Source organism: Alosa pseudoharengus, unplaced genomic scaffold (genome assembly GCF_046254945.1).
Source record: "Alosa pseudoharengus isolate Yale_2024_CS ecotype anadromous, Long Island Sound unplaced genomic scaffold, YU_APseudo_1.1 YU_APseudo_1.1_scf_8, whole genome shotgun sequence".
NCBI classification, from domain to species: Eukaryota; Metazoa; Chordata; class Actinopteri; order Clupeiformes; family Clupeidae; genus Alosa; species Alosa pseudoharengus.
In genome coordinates, this window is record NW_027468870.1 from 42,082,108 (window position 1) to 42,100,521 (window position 18,414).

Below are 18,414 nucleotides of genomic sequence, written 5' to 3' on the forward strand. Positions count from 1 at the left end.
CATGCGTATATATGTCTACTGTGTGAGTATGTGTCATACGTAGGATTACTGTGAATGTATGTGTGTGCGTTTGTATCTGTTTATGCACATGTGTGCATATGGAATGGGTTTACATGACCCCTGGAGGCAAACATACGCAAAAAATTGGTCATTCTAGGCCCTACGGTTCTCAAGATATTCACAGAAAACTGTGTCTGCCCTACCCTCCTTTCGGGGGGTCCAGTCCAGCGGGGGGGCTACAGATCAAAACGAAAAGCGATGGTTCCATGCTATCCATGTGGGGTTACATGCCCACCAAGTTTCGTGTACCCCGGTCTTTCAGTGTCTCGGGAATCCTTGTTGGTGTACGGTCACTAAATGTACACATAAATTAATTTATTGTGTGGCCCCCCATGAACGGAATTCCACGAAACTTGGCGTGCATTCAGAGGGTGTCATAATGATCCTACACTTCCAATTTCGTGCAGTTTTGACTATGTTAGGTCACAGATACCTGCGATTACAACACCTCATTTTTACTTTTTTGTGTTTAACTAGGTGGCGCTATACATGAAATGAGTGGTTATGGAATGGGTTGACATGGCCCTTTGAGATCAACATACAAAAAAAAATGGTCCTCCTAAACCCTATGGTTCTCCAGATATTCACAGAAAACTGTGTCTGCCCTACCCTCCTTTCGGGGGGTCCAGTCCAGCGGGGGGGCTACAGATCAAAACGAAAACAGGAGGTTCCATGCTATCCATGTGGGGTTACATGCCCACCAAGTTTCGTGTACCCCGGTCTTACAGTGTCCCGGGAATCCTTGACGTAAATTTGGACATGCGAAAAAGAAAAAAAAAAGAAAAAAAAAATCTGACTAAACCTATATGACCGCCGCTTCGCTGCGCGGTGGTCATAATAATATGTTGGTGATTTATTGTAATCTCACAATGAAACAAATAGGAAAAATCGAAGGGATGCAAATTTATTTTGAGAAAAAGAAAAATCTCATAAAGAAATAAATATTTTTAACGAAAACACATTACCCCCAAGCACACACTCACAAACGAAAACTTACACAAAGAAGCACATAATACACAAAAGCAAACGTGCACATGCACACACTCATTTACATTCACAAAAGTTGCAAGAGTAGGTTGATGGAGTAGGACATTGAGACAAATTGACAAGCGTGATTTATTTTTGCGGAGAGAATGTGCAGGACTGAGTGTTGGTCATATTTTGTACCTCTTTGCAGTACATCTAATTAGTTGACGAGTGAATGCCAATTGCCCACCAGTAAACTAGTTGGATTCTTTTACCTTTATTAGTTTACTAATGAGGCTACAAAATGTTTATACCAAAACTGTTTCAAGCCAATAGGCTCACGATACAGAATGCTAATGAGGAGCTGGGGAAGAAGCATGCTGAAGTTTCCTATTGGCTCTCCAGCAGAGAACTCCAGCCTGCCAAAATGTATCCTCCGAAAGCCCGATGATCTATCGCTGCAGTGTAGTGGAGATTTTGGTCCTAACTTGTTAACAAGTGACTCTTTTTGCATCCCACTAGCTAACTAGTAGGGTTGAAATTGTCCTCACTAGATATCTAGTGGATCTTTTGCCCCTTCAACTAGTGATGCTTTGTGCACCTCATTAGTGAACTAGTAAGGTCAAAATTCCTATCACTAGTTAACTGGCAAAATTCCTATCACTAGTTAACTGGCAAAACTTTTGCGAGATCTCGCAAAACTTTTTTTCTACTTTTGGAACTTGCTGGGCTTCCTACTTGACCCCAATAGGCCCACAAACCACCACCGCCAGATGGCAATCGTATCATGATACTCTGATTGCTCTATCACTGTTGCGTGTTGTGGGTTTTCTGGACACATTACATAGGCCTATGACAAGGGAGGGAGAGGGAGACACCTGCGTGCAGACACGCACACACAGCAGGCTACAATAAATTTCCTAACAGACAGCAGCCTAATTTCGAGGTATCACCAGGGTGCGATTTGTAGGGGGGGATGGTGAGGATTTCCCCAACTCTGGTTTTCCTATCCCTACCTCTGCTAAATTATTTTTATCTCCGGTGGGGACAAGGATTAAACCCCTTGATAGCGATGAATGCAACTTAACTGCTAGCCTACTTAAACTCTTGAAATCTAGCGATCTTCAGTGTCAATACATCAGAGTAGGCTATTCAGTAGCCTTCTGGCAGACGGCGCATATTTCTGAACATCATCGAACACAAAAACATTGTAACATTTTCAGTCCCTCTCAACATTTTAGTGCGGGAACTTCCGCAGGGAAAACAGCGCTGAACCAAACATGAAACGCGCTCAGAGCAGCATATCGTCTTACTTTAAACACCTAGTAGTTTGCGGTGGACGAACGAGAAAGCACTCGTTTGATAAATCAGCCAGTAGGCTAGGCCTAGTAGACAAATAACTTACAGAAATAATCTGTACAGCAAAAACAAATGTTGGTGGGTATTTAAACTATCTAGCGGGTGTTTTAACAGCTGCAAGAAATAGAAGCTTATGGCCCATATGTTCTGGTTCGTAAATTATTTTCATAAAACTTCAAGTTGCCCTATAACTTCCCTCCAAACTCTTCACTGCACTGTAAGCCAATTAACTGACAGTATGATAGTAAGCTATTTATTTTCTGTAGGCTTCAATAAACACATTTATTTTTTCAACTTTTACAATATTACGCACTTGGCTACTGAACGCAAATCTGCAGGAGAGAGAATGCACGCAGCCTACGCAGCGTGTAGCGCAATGTGTAGGCTATTTGTATACCAACTAACACTGTTAGCCAATTCACTAACTCAAGACTTCAGTGTCATCATATACAACATTTTACATAACAAATACAGAAAGGATGGAGGCAGCAAAGGTAGAGGAGTCATTTCAGATGGGTCAAGAACAAGGTGAATTTGTATGTTTCTCAAAACGTAGTCCAACCCTGCATTAGAGGAGCTGAGCACACTCGCTGTTTAAAGTCATACACAACGGTAAACTAAAACTAAGCTAAAGGTAAATGTTACAAAGTTGGCAAAATTAATATAGGCTATTATTAGCTATGAAATTATTCGTTCGTTCATTTTTTTTTTTTTTTTTGGGGGGGGGGTTACAAACATATTCAAAATCACCCCCCCCCCCCTCTGTTTTTTACACAAATCGCACCCTGGATATCACTTATACCTATTAAATAAATGTAAAGGACACAGAACTGTAAGCTCAAATTCAAAAACGTCTACCCAAACATATGCAAAGGGAATATATATAAATTGTGTTGCATATAGCCAGCTTAATTAATGTCAATTTAAAGATTATGATTAGCAGTTTCTATGCATTTTTCCATTGATAGTTACAGGAAGCCACGTTTTGTTTAAAGTATTGTTGCTTCTAGCCCACGTTACCTCCAGTTTCACTTGCTGCAGGGACGCACACATTGCATGATCGATCATAAGCGTTCTATCTCCGATGTAGAACTCAAATGTGTCTTGACGCTGCCGTTTGTAAGATCAGATCAAATAAAACGTTCTAAATGGAACGCGATGTAATTAAGCTGTTCCTTTCCAAGCGTCTTGGAGACGTACTGTATGTGTGCTGACTGGGCTATGTCTATATAGTTGATGACACCAAATGAATAAGTATTGTAATTATGTTATTGGTAGTCGGAGGAGGAGTTACACACACACACACACACACACACACACACACACAACTCGGGATTTACTTTTCACAGTTTATTCACAAGAATTAATTAATACACCACTACCTCCCACACACAACCACCCCGCATTCATACAACCCGCTTAAACTAGCCCTCTCTATGGCCGAGTTAAACTAGGGGAAGGGACTGGCCATTAACCCCGGCCGGGGGCTAAACTCAAAGCGCGCACACACACACACGCGCGCGCACACACACACACACACACAGTAGGCCACACTAGACTGCAATAACAAGGCAATCAATAGACTGAGCTAGATCACAGGGTCCTATAACCGGCTTTGAGAAAGTACTGGTTTAGTCCGTACAGCAGCTCCAGCCTGGAGCGTTATGAGACTGACCGTAAGTGTCCAGAGATAATTCAGAGTCCGCAAGTAGCCTAATCCACAGAGTTCGCAAGTATCCACAGTGTTCGCAAGTAATCCACAATGTTCGCAAGTAATCCACAACGTTCGCAAGTAGCCATTCACTACAGTATGCTGCAAATGAGCAGATGTGTGAAGCACCGGGCATAACTTAATTTCGCGGCTACGTGGAGCAGTAGTAGGTTCATTGTTGAGGAGGCCCATAGTTTGAGAAAAGCTGCAGATCATAGGCAGAGAAAGCATAATGCTCTGAGAACAGTAGCCAAAGGTTTTCCTGCAGAAACAGGTGCCTTGGTGCACGCACCCCGCTTTCACTTTGACTCCCTGCATTGTGGCAAAAACTGTCAGCCAGACAGTGAATTTTGGTTTACTAAATTAGCATAATGCGGTAACAATTATCATTTCAATTCTATCTGAAATCTGCTCACTGCAGACGTTACAATGCAGACCCAAGCAGCAGCCTTGAAAGACGTACATTTTGAATTTGATCAGAGCGGCTCTGGTTCTTCACCTAACTTGGTGTGATTGGCTGGATGACCGTTCAATCAAATCAACAGACCTATTTGTGTCTCTGTGTGTTCGTTATAGATACGGTTCCAACTCTTTACGGGAGCGTTTATTTCCATATTTTACTTTCAATTTAATCTGACAAAAAGTGTGAGGGATATAATCGTGTTCCAGCAAAACTGTGTACATTATAACACCCACATCCCCCACGCTTGCTACGCGCCTGCGTGTGTGCGTGTCTGCACGCAGGTGTCTCCCTCTCCCTCCCGTGTCATAGGCCTATGTAATGTGTCCAGAAAACCCACAACACGCAACAGTGATAGAGCAATCACAGTATCATGATACGATTGCCATCTGGCGGTAGTGGTTTGTGGGCCTATTGGGGTCAAGTAGGAAGCCCAGCAAGTTCCAAAAGTAGAAAAAAAGTTTTGCGAGATCCCGCAATGAGATCCCGCAAAAGTGCATCGTTTTTTTTCTTCCTCATGTTTTTTTTTCCCCACTACTTTTTTTTCTTTTTTTCTAGCCCATGTTTTTTTCCCCCCATGTCACCCGGAGGGCTCCGTAAATTAGTGACTCTTTCTGAATCCCACTAGTTAACTAGTGCACATTTTGGCCTTCACTAGTTAACTAGTAAGCAATTATGCCTTGACTAATTGGCATGCAAGCTGCACATTTAAGCCACTAATTAACTAGGTATAGTTCCTCAGACCAGCATGTTAACTAGTGCGCAATATGCAAATGTAGCGGGTGGGATAATGGCAGAATTCTGTGTCTATATTGGTTGTCATGTTTTATTTTAAACTGGGGAGTCCACATAAAGCCTCAGTGTGCAGTGCATCCCACCTCCTTGTTACCATTCTGTGCAAATAGTTAATTTAGGTTTGAACTAGTTGACTTGTATACATGTACATCCTAACTAGATCACTAGTGTGGACAAAGGATGATTCAACTAGTTAACTAGTGAACATTCTGGCTTTAACTAGCTAACTAGTATAATAATAATAATAATAATACATTTTATTTGTTACATAGCGCCTTTCAAGTCACCCAAGGTCGCCTTACACACTAGACATTGAGACAAAATGCCAGACGGAGCGGCGTAGTCGGCAGCATTCCCGTGACATCAAGACAAACAAACACATTTACAAAAGATGCACAAGACAAAAGATGCCTGATGGAGTGGCGTAATCGCCAGCGTACCCGAGACATCTAACGGTAGACATATAAGACAGACAACAAACAAAAATGATCAAGTAATAAAATAAATAAATAAATAAGAAATTAAAATAAAGAAAAGTCCGTGTTAACTTAACGTTAGTCCCACTCAGTCCAATGGCAATGATATGTACAGCTGTGTCTTCAGACCAAACCGGAGGATTTAACGTTAACAGGCCTTCAATAAGTGATGTTAGTAACGTTAGGCCCTAGGCTACTTGTAACAGTTAGACTGCAGTCTAGCTAGATCACTGGAAGCATAACCAAAGTTCCTGCTTTAACCCTCTCTGGCATAACCGTCTGTAGTCGTGGGCGATCTTGCAGATCAGCAACTCGGTGGACTTATGACAGCGACAGTTTGATGCTCCGAGAGATTGCAGTTCTTCAACGTAGTTTCAAACGTTAGCAGCACAATCCAGACTCCAGGCAAGGCAGATGGCAGCTCGCAGGTCTGCAGCAGCTCGGCGGCCGCGGTAGATCTTTCGCAGAGTAGCATCTAGGTCCAGCTGTCCCGAGAAATCTCCTCGACCAGACAGTGAAGTGCAGCACCGCTCACGGATGGATGGATGGAAGAATGTCAGTCCAGGGCAAAAGCTAACGTTAGCAATAGCAAGCTCCCAATGGACCAACTTTAACGACATCAGCCGACTTGGAAGCAGTAACGTTAAAGGGACTAAGAATAACACGAAAACTATCAAAAATAACGTAAATAAAGAGAGAATACATTTAACTACACAAATCAATAAGAACATGACGTTACATAAAATTACGAACATTACATAAAAACAAACAAAAACATGGTGCCAGACGGAGCGGCGTGTCTCGCCAGCGTCCCGTAACCTAGCAACTTTTAGTATACACTTTGTTAGTAAACTAGTGAAATCAAGCTACTCCAACTAGTTATCTAGTGAGAATTTAAAAATTTACTAGTTAACTACAGTAGTAAGCATTTCTGGCTCTCACTAGTTAACTTCTTAGTCAGAGGCATGTTGGCTTTGGCTGTAGGTACCTGTGAGACTCCACTAGCCCACGACTGCAACAAGTTGTGTAGCGGAGTTTCTGACTGGCTTGTCATTGCGATACTCAGCATTAGAGCTTATGCAGTTCTCTTCCATAATTGCCGCTCTCAGTGATGAGACTCTCTACCTCTACCGGGGAGCAGGGATTTCTTGCAGGAAATGGCATGTGCATCGAGGCTCTGGTCACTCCTGATTAAGCAGTTTTTCCAGTGTGTGTCTCCAATACTGGCGGTGGGGTGGGCCACGGGATGTAGAGTTTTTAGATAAATATGGCGCCTTGAAAAAGGGCTTTTTTTGATGAGCCAGACAGGTGAATAGTCCCGCATCCCACAGTGGGGACTTAATGGCGTGATGTGAGCTTGAACTCGTAGGCGTCTAAATTCTTCACTGATTCAAGATGCTCGAGGTCGAATGAAAAGAGGACTAGTTTATTGCAGAGATGCCTTTTATAGTGTACGATGGGTTTTTCCCTAAGATAGGTGATTGGAGATCGAATGAGTCCCATTGGTCCCAATGTTAAGTAAGCTTGACTGAAAAAGAATCTTGATAAACTTTAAACAGATTATATGTGAAAATCTTTGTGGGCAAACAATCCAAGTAAAATCTTAATATTTCACACACTTAGGTTGGCTTCCAGTGCAAATTATTCTGGGCAGGCAGAGAGGTATGTTGTATATTTTCATTTTCTGTTGAGTAATATAAAGGCAATACATATGTTTTTTTCTGTGTGAACATGTGTTTGATGTGGATTTGATTTTTCTTTTTCTTTATAGCATGCTAATCCCAGGTAATGCTGCTGGAGTTGCCAAACAGTTCTTGCGTTGTGTGTTGCACCAGCTTGCTCCCAATGGCATTCTGCCACAGCTGTTCCAGAGTAATATTAAAGGTAAATTGAAGCACAAATACTACACATATAATAATTGTACATTTGCACACACTCACACATTCTAACATTTCTTCATCAGATGGAAGTTTCCTACGAACTGTAGCCACTTCCCTAATTGACTTCAGTGAATTGAGTTCTGTCGCTGCTCTAAATCAGCTTTTAGAGGTAAGACTCCACCAAAGACCTGTGATTACTGACCAAGATAGAGCAATGTAATTGTTTCTATGAGAGCAAAAGGGGAAAAGTTCCGGTCTGCATAAGTGGGAGCGTCACCTTACGTCACAACGGGCTGACTGTCAAAATACTTACTTCGATGTTCTCCTTGCTCTTAAAGGAAATGACAGGTGTCACTCTTATTGGTTAAATGGATGTTAGGCCATTAAAGCAACCAAAACTCACACATGATTGATTAAAAAACATAACATAATACCCTTTTGAACAATGCGCCTGGCGTCTGGCAAACTTATTACACCGTTATGATAGTGATTTTGGACTGGCCACACCCTAAACATATTTAAACCATCCGCTTCAGACCTTGCGTTTCATATTGTTAAAATATATAGGAACGTCACCTATTACGTCCCGTATTTCCAACCTCTTACGTGTATGTGTCATAATATTCATTTCTATACAAACCAAGACGGCGGATTCCTAAAGAAACGCAAGCACCCACACCATAAGTGTATCTAAATTAGCTAATAACCAAAAATTACATTTTACTGTGACTCGAAGAGCTGTAAACAGTGTTGTAAGGCTGCGTGTACAAATCCGCATGGAGCTCCAGTGGAATTTTGATTTGCGAAGAGAATTCTCAGTCTAACCGTTGATGTGCTGTGAGAAAGGTTGGAAATAGGCACCCACCAGCCCAGCACTAAACTCCGAGTGTGGCAAACAAAATCGGATACTTCAGGCAGTAAAAGCCCTGGTAAGAACCAAACTAGATTTTGTTCAAATCTACACACCTATGGCTACTGAAAAATGTAAGGTTCTTTTATCAAATGTTATTTTGAAGTATTAAAAAACAGGGTTGGTAATTAAAGGGTTGGTAATTACCGTATGGGTTGGTAATTACCGTATTTACCGTAATTACCGTATTTTCCAGACTATAAGTCGCACTTTTTTTCATAGTTTGGCCGGTCCTGCGACTCAGGTGCAACATATATATGTTTTTTTTCCTCTTCATGAAACATTTTTTGACTGGTGCGACTTATACTCCGGTGCGACTTATAGTCTGGAAAATACGGTAGTGGTTTTACGATAGCCCCTTTTGTCTTTGCGAGCAATAAGAGCAGCTACACATAATTGTGTTTACAGTATTACTGTCTACAATCATTTATCACACTAATGAATCACTCTTTGGGACATGGAATTATTAATTTAATTAGTCTGTGAACCAAGCTAGCTAGCAAGCTAATGCTTTAAAAGCGTGGTTGGCGTGTAGCTATGGCCATGTCCATGCCGAATTAGCAATTGTATTTGCGTGCCCGTGTTTTAGGGACATTGGAAATGGGCTTCAATGGCCTCTTGGCCAGATGGATCTATAGAGCAAATCCAGTAGTTTTAAAAAGGTCCGTATGGGTATTCCCAGGCTACATCTCCATTTAAAATGTGCTTAATGGTCATTTGATGGACATTGAATATGCCTCCTCCGTTTTGGACTGTATCAACTCCAACATCAACAGTGTTACCAGCCTCAAAATGATTACGACTTTCCCTAATCAGAAGCCATGGGTGAACAGTGAGGTCAGACTTCTGCTGAAGGCACGAGACAACACATTCAGATCTGGTGATGCTCAAGCCTATAGGTCATCCAGGGCTAATCTGAAAAGGGGCATCAAAAAGGCCAAGCACAACCACAAGCTAAAGATTGAGGATCATTTCAAGAACAACTCTGACCCCCGACGCATGTGGCAAGGCATCCAGAGCATCACAGATTACAAAACTACTAACTCCACCCCTCCCTGCCTGAGCTGAACCACTTCTATGGCCGCTTTGATAGGGACAACAAGGAGGTGGCCATCAAGGCTGTGGTCCCTGCAGATCACCAGCCCCTCACACTCTCTACCACCAATGTGTGTGCGGCACTGAGCATGACTAATGCACGTAAGGCTGCTGGTCCTGATGGTATCCCCGGACACGTACTCGGGGCCTGTGCAGTGCAGCTGACTGAGGTTTGGACTGACATATTCAATCTGTCACTAGCCCAGGCAGCTGTCCCCGCGTGCCTTAAAACCACCTCCATCGTGCCGGTGTCAAAACAGAAGCCTTAATGACTTCCGTCCAGTCGCACTCACCCCCATCATCATGAAGTGCTTTGAGAGGCTGGTCCTCACCCACCTCAAGACCTGTTTACCACCCTCACTGGACCCCTTCCAATTCGCCTACCGTCAGAACAGGAGTACAGAGGATGCCATCTCTATAGCACTTCACTCTGCCCTGTCCCACCTTGACAATAGCAACACCTATGTAAGAATGCTGTTCATTGACTTCAGCTTAGCATTCAACACCATCATCCCCCTCCAAACTGATCACCAAACTCAGAGAACTGGGCATCAATACCTCCCTTTGTAACTGGATTCTGGACTTCCTAACCAACAGACCTCAGTCTGTTAGGTTAGATAGCCACACCTCCTTAACCATCCCTCTGAACACCGCCGTTCCACAGGGATGTGTGCTGTGCCATGAGCACTGCTCTCCACAGTGCACTGTCCCACCTTGAACACCAGGGGAGCTATGTGAGGATGCTCTTTGTAGACTTCAGCTCTGCATTTAACACCATAATTCCGGGGAGACTTGTCACCAAACTCCCCAACCTGGGACTCTCCTCATCCATCTGCCAATGGATTATGGACTTCCTGACCAACCGACCTCAAACAGTGAGAATAGGCCAACACATCTCATCCCAACTCACACTCAGCACTGGCTCCCCCCAGGGCTGTGTATTGAGTCCCCTGCTGTATTCTCTCTACACTTACGACTGCACCCCCAACCATCCTACCAACACCATCGTCAAGTATGCGGACGACACAACCGTCGTTGGTCTCATCTCGGGGAGACGAGGCCGCCTATCGGGAATAAGTCTGCAGACTGGTGGGGTGTTGTAAGGTCAACAATCTCATCCTCAAAACTTCCAAAACAAAAGAAATAATCATGGACTTTCGAAGGAAAAAGACAGATATAGAGCCGCTCCACATTAACGGGGAATGTGTGGTGTGAGAGGGTTCCTGTCTTCAAGTTCCTGAGCACACACATCATAGAGAATCTCTCTTGGACTACCAACACCCACCACATGGTCAAGAAGGCCCAGCAGCGACTCCACTTCCTGAGAATACTCAGGAAACACCATCTGGAGGAGAAACTGCTGGTGTCCTTCTACCGCTGCTCCATTGAAAGCGTGCTGGCCTACTGCATTTCCACCTGGTATACCAGCTGCTCAGCAGCGGACAAGAAGGCCTTACAAAGGATTATCAATACCGCCCAAAAAAATCACCGGCTGTGCCCTGCCTTCCCTGCATGACATCTTCAGTTCCCGCTTTCTCACCAGATCTGCAAACATTTTGAAAGACCCCTCACACCCCGGTCATCATATGTTTGCACTGCTGCCCTCCGGCAAACATTTCATGTCCATCAAAACACACACAAACAGATTCAAAAACAGTTTTTACCCAACCGCAATACGGACACTGAACACTTCCAGTCACCCTCACACACTTAGCCCCTCTGTGTGTCAGATTGTAGACTTTTTGCACTTTTCCCTTTCTACCTCACTGTCACTTTAAAACATGGAGAATGTATGTCTTATATTATTTTAGAGCTCTATTTTTTAAATCTATAAGCACCAAGAGGACTGCCATCCAATTTTGTTCTATTCTGTGCAGTGACATTAAAGAATTCTATCTTCTATCTATTTTCCGAATGCGGAAGTTGTCGAATGTTTGCGCCTCTTGCTCTGCTTCAACCCTCTCTTACTCCACCCTCTCATTCCAGTCACATATCAAAAACATTACCAAATGTGCCTTCTACCACCTCAAAAACATCTCAAGACTGCGGCCTCAGTCTTTGGGCCCTATCTTACAGTTGGCGGAAAGTGCAACGCAAGGCTTATTCTTATCTTACAAAGATTTTTTGTCATGCCCTCCACTTTCATTAAACCTTGCGTTCAGGGGTGTGGCAATTAACAACATCAGGTGTGGTCTGGCACATGATCCAACATTCGCTATCTTTCACCCTCTAAAATAATTTACGCCACTGACCAAGAATATAACGAAAGGCACATATAAAGCACAGCTGAAGACGCACTGTCTCGAGATGTAACTAGCCCTTAGCAACCAGTCCCAAACAACTCCTCTGTTTTCAATGGTAACCCCTTGTCAGTCAATAGTGAAAGTAAATAACTGTGTAGAGTCTTTTTTTTTTAATAATACCTTCTTTCTAATAATACCTTCTTTCTATAAGAAGGATTTATATATGTTATAAACTAATGTCTTCTTGCTATAAGAAGGAGAGTGTCCATAAGAGGGATTTATATCTGTCTCAAAGCAAGCAAAAACTAAAGCCTGTGCTAAAGTCTAGCGTCTGCGTATGCGTCTCTCTACCCTCCGAAAGGGCTCTATCTTTTCATGCTCCCTTTGACTGGATGCATTTCCTTTTTGAGAGCTGACTGCATCTGGGGCTCCTGTCACCTTGAGGTGAAGATAAAACTTGACTTTTGCCTGAACTCTTAAATTCTGTTTTTGCAGACAGACAAAGTTTTTACATCCTGTTTTTTGGCTAGTCTATCCAGGGCTCAAGTTTTCAGTTGTACGGGTTGCCAGAATGGTAATATTATTATTAGCATTTTTGTTGTTATTAATATGCCTTCAGATGTTTCAGCCTCGGGTCGGAGACCCCCCCCCCCCCCCAACATTCTAAATCATTTTTATACATCAGATTGTTATGTAGCATAGCCATATTATACGTCATTTGAAAGCATGGACTCTTGGGAATCAATACATGACAATCTTATTTATGTAAATATGTGTAGTGTTTGACTCACCCCTAGGGCTGGGACGGTATGGATGTTTTCTTACCGCGGTCGGTAAGCAAGAAATTACCACGGTTTTGCGGTTCCCCCCCCCCCCCCAACAAAAAAAATGGTTTATGGATTATGCCACCATCAGCCATCACAGCCAATTAAACTTTAGACAGCCGCAACAACTTTAAACACCACTGGACCAAATGCTTCAGACGAAAGAAGAAATCAGCAGTTTATCAACAAGGCTATCACGATTTTAGAACTGTTACATTCATGACGCTTATGCTAATGTTACAACGGTAGGCTACCACACGTTTTAATGGCTGCGTCAGGTTGTAACAAAGGTAGGTCTTAGGCTAGCCTAGACCTACATGTCGCATGTATAAACATGTATGACTCCTTTCTGGCCAAATTTCACAGCTTTCACGTTTAACAGCTTTATGTAAATCGAGTTTGAACGGAGAGAATAAAAAAAAGTGTTACGATTGTGCCAGTTCTCCCCTACTCTCGCATAGTAAACAAATGGAATGTTGGAACATTGCGCTCTTCAACACAAACGTGAAAGGTCGGTTTTGCTTCATCTTTTGATGATAAGTTTTGAAGTTTTCTTTTGAAAACGGAGGGTTAGCCTACTTAACGTAACTGTGGTTCTCTGAGTATCAATGTCAAAAGATGGTTCATCACATTACACATCATGACATTACATAGGCCTACTACGTGCACACATGTGCGCCTATTTCGATTTATAAATGTCGTGTTTTTCAATTATAGGGGGATTCGACTTCATGTAGGCTAGCCACCTACAGACATCTAAGCTGACTGCATAACGTGATTATCTCCGAGATTCTTCTACGTTTTTTTGCGGTGATGACGGTGACGAGCTTAGACCCGCGGTAGGGGTCACGTGACCGCGGTATTGCAGTAATGCGGTTACCTTCCCAGCAAGGGCGTATCAAGCTTTTTAAAAGTGTGGGGGTTGTGGGATAGGAAAATGAAACAATCTTGCCAAATTATAAATAACTCCCTACAGGGACGTTGTAAGTATTTTCTGAGAGGGGTGCGGACTATATTGGTGTCCGGCAGTTTCTACCCCGAAAAAAAATGAAATTCTGATTGCTAAACACACCATTTTAATGCAGTTTGGGAGGGACAGAAGAAGCAGCGCCCCTCATATGTGTGGCTCATGTGACATGTAGGCCTACATGATCTACCTATCACTTCACTATTTGACACTACCCTACATGGAGACATATCTCATGTTATAAATCAAGAAATCATTTCAGAAATTATGTTTTGTGCATATGGGTTAGCAGGCTACAATAAATTGCCCTAACAGACAGCAGCCTAATTTTGAGGTATCACTAATACCTAAATAAATATAATAATAAAGAATACAGAACTGTAAGCTTAAATTCAAAAACGTTTGAAGTCTACCCAAACATATGCAAAGGGAATATAAATAAATTGTGTTGCATATAGCCAGCTTAATTAATGTCAATTTAAAGATTATGACTAGCAGTTTCTTTTTCCATTAATAGTTACAGGAAGCCACGTTGTTGTTTAAGCTATTGTTGCTTCTAGCCCACGTTACCTAGTTTCACTTGCTGCAGGGACACACACATTGCATGAGCGTTCTATTTGAGTTCTACATGCTGGAAGTCTTAGTTCTCAGATGTAGAACTCAAATGTGTCTTGACGCCTCCGTTTGTAAGATCAAAATAAGATGTTCTAAATGGAACGCGATCGTATTTAAGATCTCCAGCACCGGCCATAACTTAATTTCGCAGATACGTGGACCAGTAGGTTAATTGTTGAGGAGGCCCATAATTTGAGAAAAGCTGCAGATCATAGACGGAGAAAGCAAAATGCTCTGAGAACAGTATAGTAGCCAAGGTCTTTCTGCACAAACAAGTGCCTTGGTGCGCGCACCCCCGCTTTCACTTTGACTCTCTGCATTTATACATTGTGACAAAAACTGTCAGTCAGACAGTGAATTTTGGTTTACTAAATTAGCATAATGCGGTAACAATTATCATTTCAATTCTACCTGAAATCTGCTCACTGCAGACTTTATAATGCAGACCCAAGCAGCAGCACCTTGAAAGATGCACACTTTGAATTTCATCAGAGCGGCTCTGGTTCTTCACTGGCTAACTTGATGTGATTGGCTGGATGACCATTCAATCAAATCAACAGACCTATTTGTGTCTCTTTGTGTGTGCGTTACGGTAGATACGGTTCCAACTCTTTACGGGAGCGTTTATTTCCATATTTTACTTTCATTTTAATCTGACAAAAAGTGTGGGGGATAGAATCATGTTCCAGCAAAAGTGTGTACGTTATAACACCCACATCCCCCACGCTTGCTACGCGCCTGCTTCCCAGCACTACTCACCCCACTGTTTTTCTATGGAGTTTAGATCAGGGGGCTGAGATGGCAAGGGCCAAAGCTTGATTTGGTGTTCAGCAAACCATATTTGTTTTTGTTACGGCCAATAGGGCAGAGGCACTGTTTGGACCCAGAAGTAGGACACAAGCAAAAATGGTAACGGGTTACACTGATGATTTAATGAACAGTAGAAACAAGAACCGCTTCAAGAAAAACAGCAGGCAATGGCAGAGCAAAAAAATGAAAGTCAATGAGTGAAGACAACACACAAGGTCCAAGGCAAACAATCCAAAAACAGTAATCCAAAATCGTGGTCAGAGAACAGTCCAAAGTTCAGTAACAGTTCAGTCCAACAAGGTCCAAAAAGTAGGGATGTGACGCTCAAAGCTGACGTTTCGAAACAGTGTCGAGCTTCCGAAACGCAAGTGTTTCGAAAAGTGTTTCAAAGTGTGGTTCAAAACGCCCATGTCACGTGACCATGACTAAGTGAGGCTTCGTGGTGTTTCAATTTGGTTTGGACAGGTGGCACACTTACCGCGCGAGCCAATTACCCGAGTAAACACCTGTTTGATCTAAATTACAGAATGCTTAAAAGTCATTCAAACACATCCTATCTTTGTGGGTTTTTTGTGAGGAGAGAGATTTTGAGAGATATAGCGACATATAGCGATTGATAGTGCATTCTTGTAATTGATAGGTTAGTGATATAGATTAATTGACAGGCTAGAGACCGACAGTGAGCGATAGTTTAGATAGATATAGTCTAGTGACCCTTTGAAATACTGGCAGGAGAGGAGAGTGGTTTATCCAAACCTAAATGTGATGGCAAAAAAATATTTGTGTATGCCAGCAACAAGTGTGCCTTATGAAATAATTTTTTCCAAGGCTGGGGAGGTTTATTCAAAAACAAGAAACGGATTAAATGCCAAGACGGCAGAACAATGTTATTCCTAAATAAAAATGTATGTTGACATACAAAAAGTGTGTTTTTTATTTTTCCCATGTTCAACCTGATTAGTCTAACCTGCTTCATTCATGTATCCTTTATTTCCCTACAACATGTTCCCAAAAAAAAACCTGGGCCATAAGCATAGCCTACATTTTAAAACGATTGTAGCATTTTCCTCTCCAGCATATTCCAAAGGATAATGTACTATCAAACTGAAATAACAAAACATTTGTAACTGGCAGATATAAAAATGTTCTAGTTAATGAAGGCATATACTAGTCTGAACTTTCTAAGCACCAGCAGGGAGTCGAACACCGGCCGCTCCGGCCGAATGCAAGTGTGTTAACCACTGAACCACGTGGCTGTGGACGTAATCTTGCGTTCCATGTTGGCTATTTATATTCTTCGTCTGAAGCATTTGTGCTTCACGGTCAAAATGTGATGTTAGCAAAACTGGCCACTAGATGTCACCATGGAGTTACGTGTGTCGGATTGTTTCGAAGCCTCGACACAATTCCGGCGCAATTGCTTCGAACGTTTCGTTGTTTCACAAAGCCTCGTTCTGCCCATCCCTATCAAAAAGTAATTCCACAGGCAAAGAGTAGCAGAACAGCAGTAGCAACAGGATGACGTGGCAAGATAACTCTGCACTGAAGGATTCCAAGAACCCAGCCTAAGTACTGTGCCTGATTAAGTAATCAGACACAGGTGTGCTGAGCAGCAAAGCAGGGAGACTGCAGATGCAGTAGGTCAGCAGCAAAACATGGCATGGAGTTGACCACCTGGGAATGGAGCACCTTAAAAGTGCAGCCAGCCAGGTAGATCCAGGAAAACCCGGCTCAGGATCTGGAAGGTCCTCGATTCGTGACAGTTTTGAATCTGGACATTTGCTTTGGTTCATTGACCTGATGAATGATCCAATCATGACCATATTTTAGTGTCTTGGCAGAGATTGACAGATTTCCTTTGAAAATGTTAAGGTTTTTCTTGGTGTTCATGATACCATGCACCTTAATTAGGTTCCCAAGACCTTTGGGAATAAAAACAGCTCCACAATAGCACAGTCCCTCCACCATAATTATCATTAGGTGTGGGGTTCTTTTCAGTATAGCCATTCTTCTATGTACACCAAACACACGTAGGGCCCTATCTTGCACCCTGGCGCATGGCGTAAAACTCGTTTTTCACCCGGCGCAAAGTTTATTTTCTTATTGTGCATGTTTATTTTTTAAACAATGCGCCCAGGAGTGTGGCAATTAGCAAACTAGGGAGTGGCCTGGCACACTGTCTAAAAATCGCTATTGTACACCACCTAAAACGCATGCCACTGACCAAGAGAAACCTGGTCAGAAGTCTATGGTGAGTTGTTTATATGTTATTTTAACCCTTAGAACCCGATTGACGCAAAGTGCGTCAAAAAACACACCCTTTCTTCTCTGTTACATTGCTCCGGAACTGTTCATCGCAGCGAGATGAAACCTTTATTGCACGACAGAGCAGAAGTGGGGCTTTCCAACGAGACTACACACTTGTCTGTACGATCAAGTATGAAAATTAAAAAAAATCATGAAATTAAATAAAATTGCATCATATTTACAGTCTATACTTCTCTGCGTTCACCTGCACACCCATTACTCTCGTTTGAATTACTCGCGAACCCGTGATCGCATCGATATGGCAAGCATATCAGATGAAAGAGGGGGCACAGGGCTATCCATTGGTACCATGTTTATCGATCCTTCTGGCTTATAAAACCAGACGAAGTGACTGCAAAATAATAACATCATGTACACAAACCAAAGCTGCACACCCATTACTCGTTTGAATTACTCGCGGACCTGTGATCGCATAGATATGCCACAGATGTCAGATGAAAGAGGAGACTCAGAGCTATCATTTGATACCAAGTACATCCTTCTGGGTTATAAAACAGACGAAGTGACAGCAAAATAATAACTTCATATAGCTGGACTTCCCCCACGTTTTTGTCTGTTCTTGTGGCAAAGCATGTTTATAATCCAATGCTATCAAGTGTTTTGTGGCAAAGCATTTTCATATTCCGGTTTGGAGATCCTAGCAAATTCCTGCATGGCATCCAATTCAAGGCTCACATTGCATCCCAATTTGTTCAACAAATAAACACCTTTTTTGCCTTTACTTTGTTCATGGCAATGCAGTAAAAAGTTGAGAATTATTATGACTGCATACACACAGGCACGCAGGCTAACACGCAACCTCGAGTCAAGTCAGGTCAGATCAGTTCATGTCACAGATATGGAGCGCAGAAAGGTCATTTTTCATCACTAAATAAAAAATGGCATTTATTTCCGTAAATCACACAGCACATATTT

The 18,414-nt window shown here is 42.5% G+C and overlaps 1 protein-coding gene across 1 annotated transcript in view; it reads left to right on the forward strand.

The window, feature by feature from the left end:
* unc79 (unc-79 homolog, NALCN channel complex subunit) overlaps positions 1–18,414 on the forward strand; it is a 354,164-nt gene that overhangs the window by 302,084 nt on the left and 33,666 nt on the right. Inside the window, exons 37-39 of the mRNA XM_076275011.1 lie at positions 7,451–7,489; positions 7,599–7,711; positions 7,791–7,876. Coding sequence (XP_076131126.1) covers positions 7,451–7,489; positions 7,599–7,711; positions 7,791–7,876 — 238 coding nt within the window. The remainder of the gene's footprint in view (positions 1–7,450; positions 7,490–7,598; positions 7,712–7,790; positions 7,877–18,414) is intronic.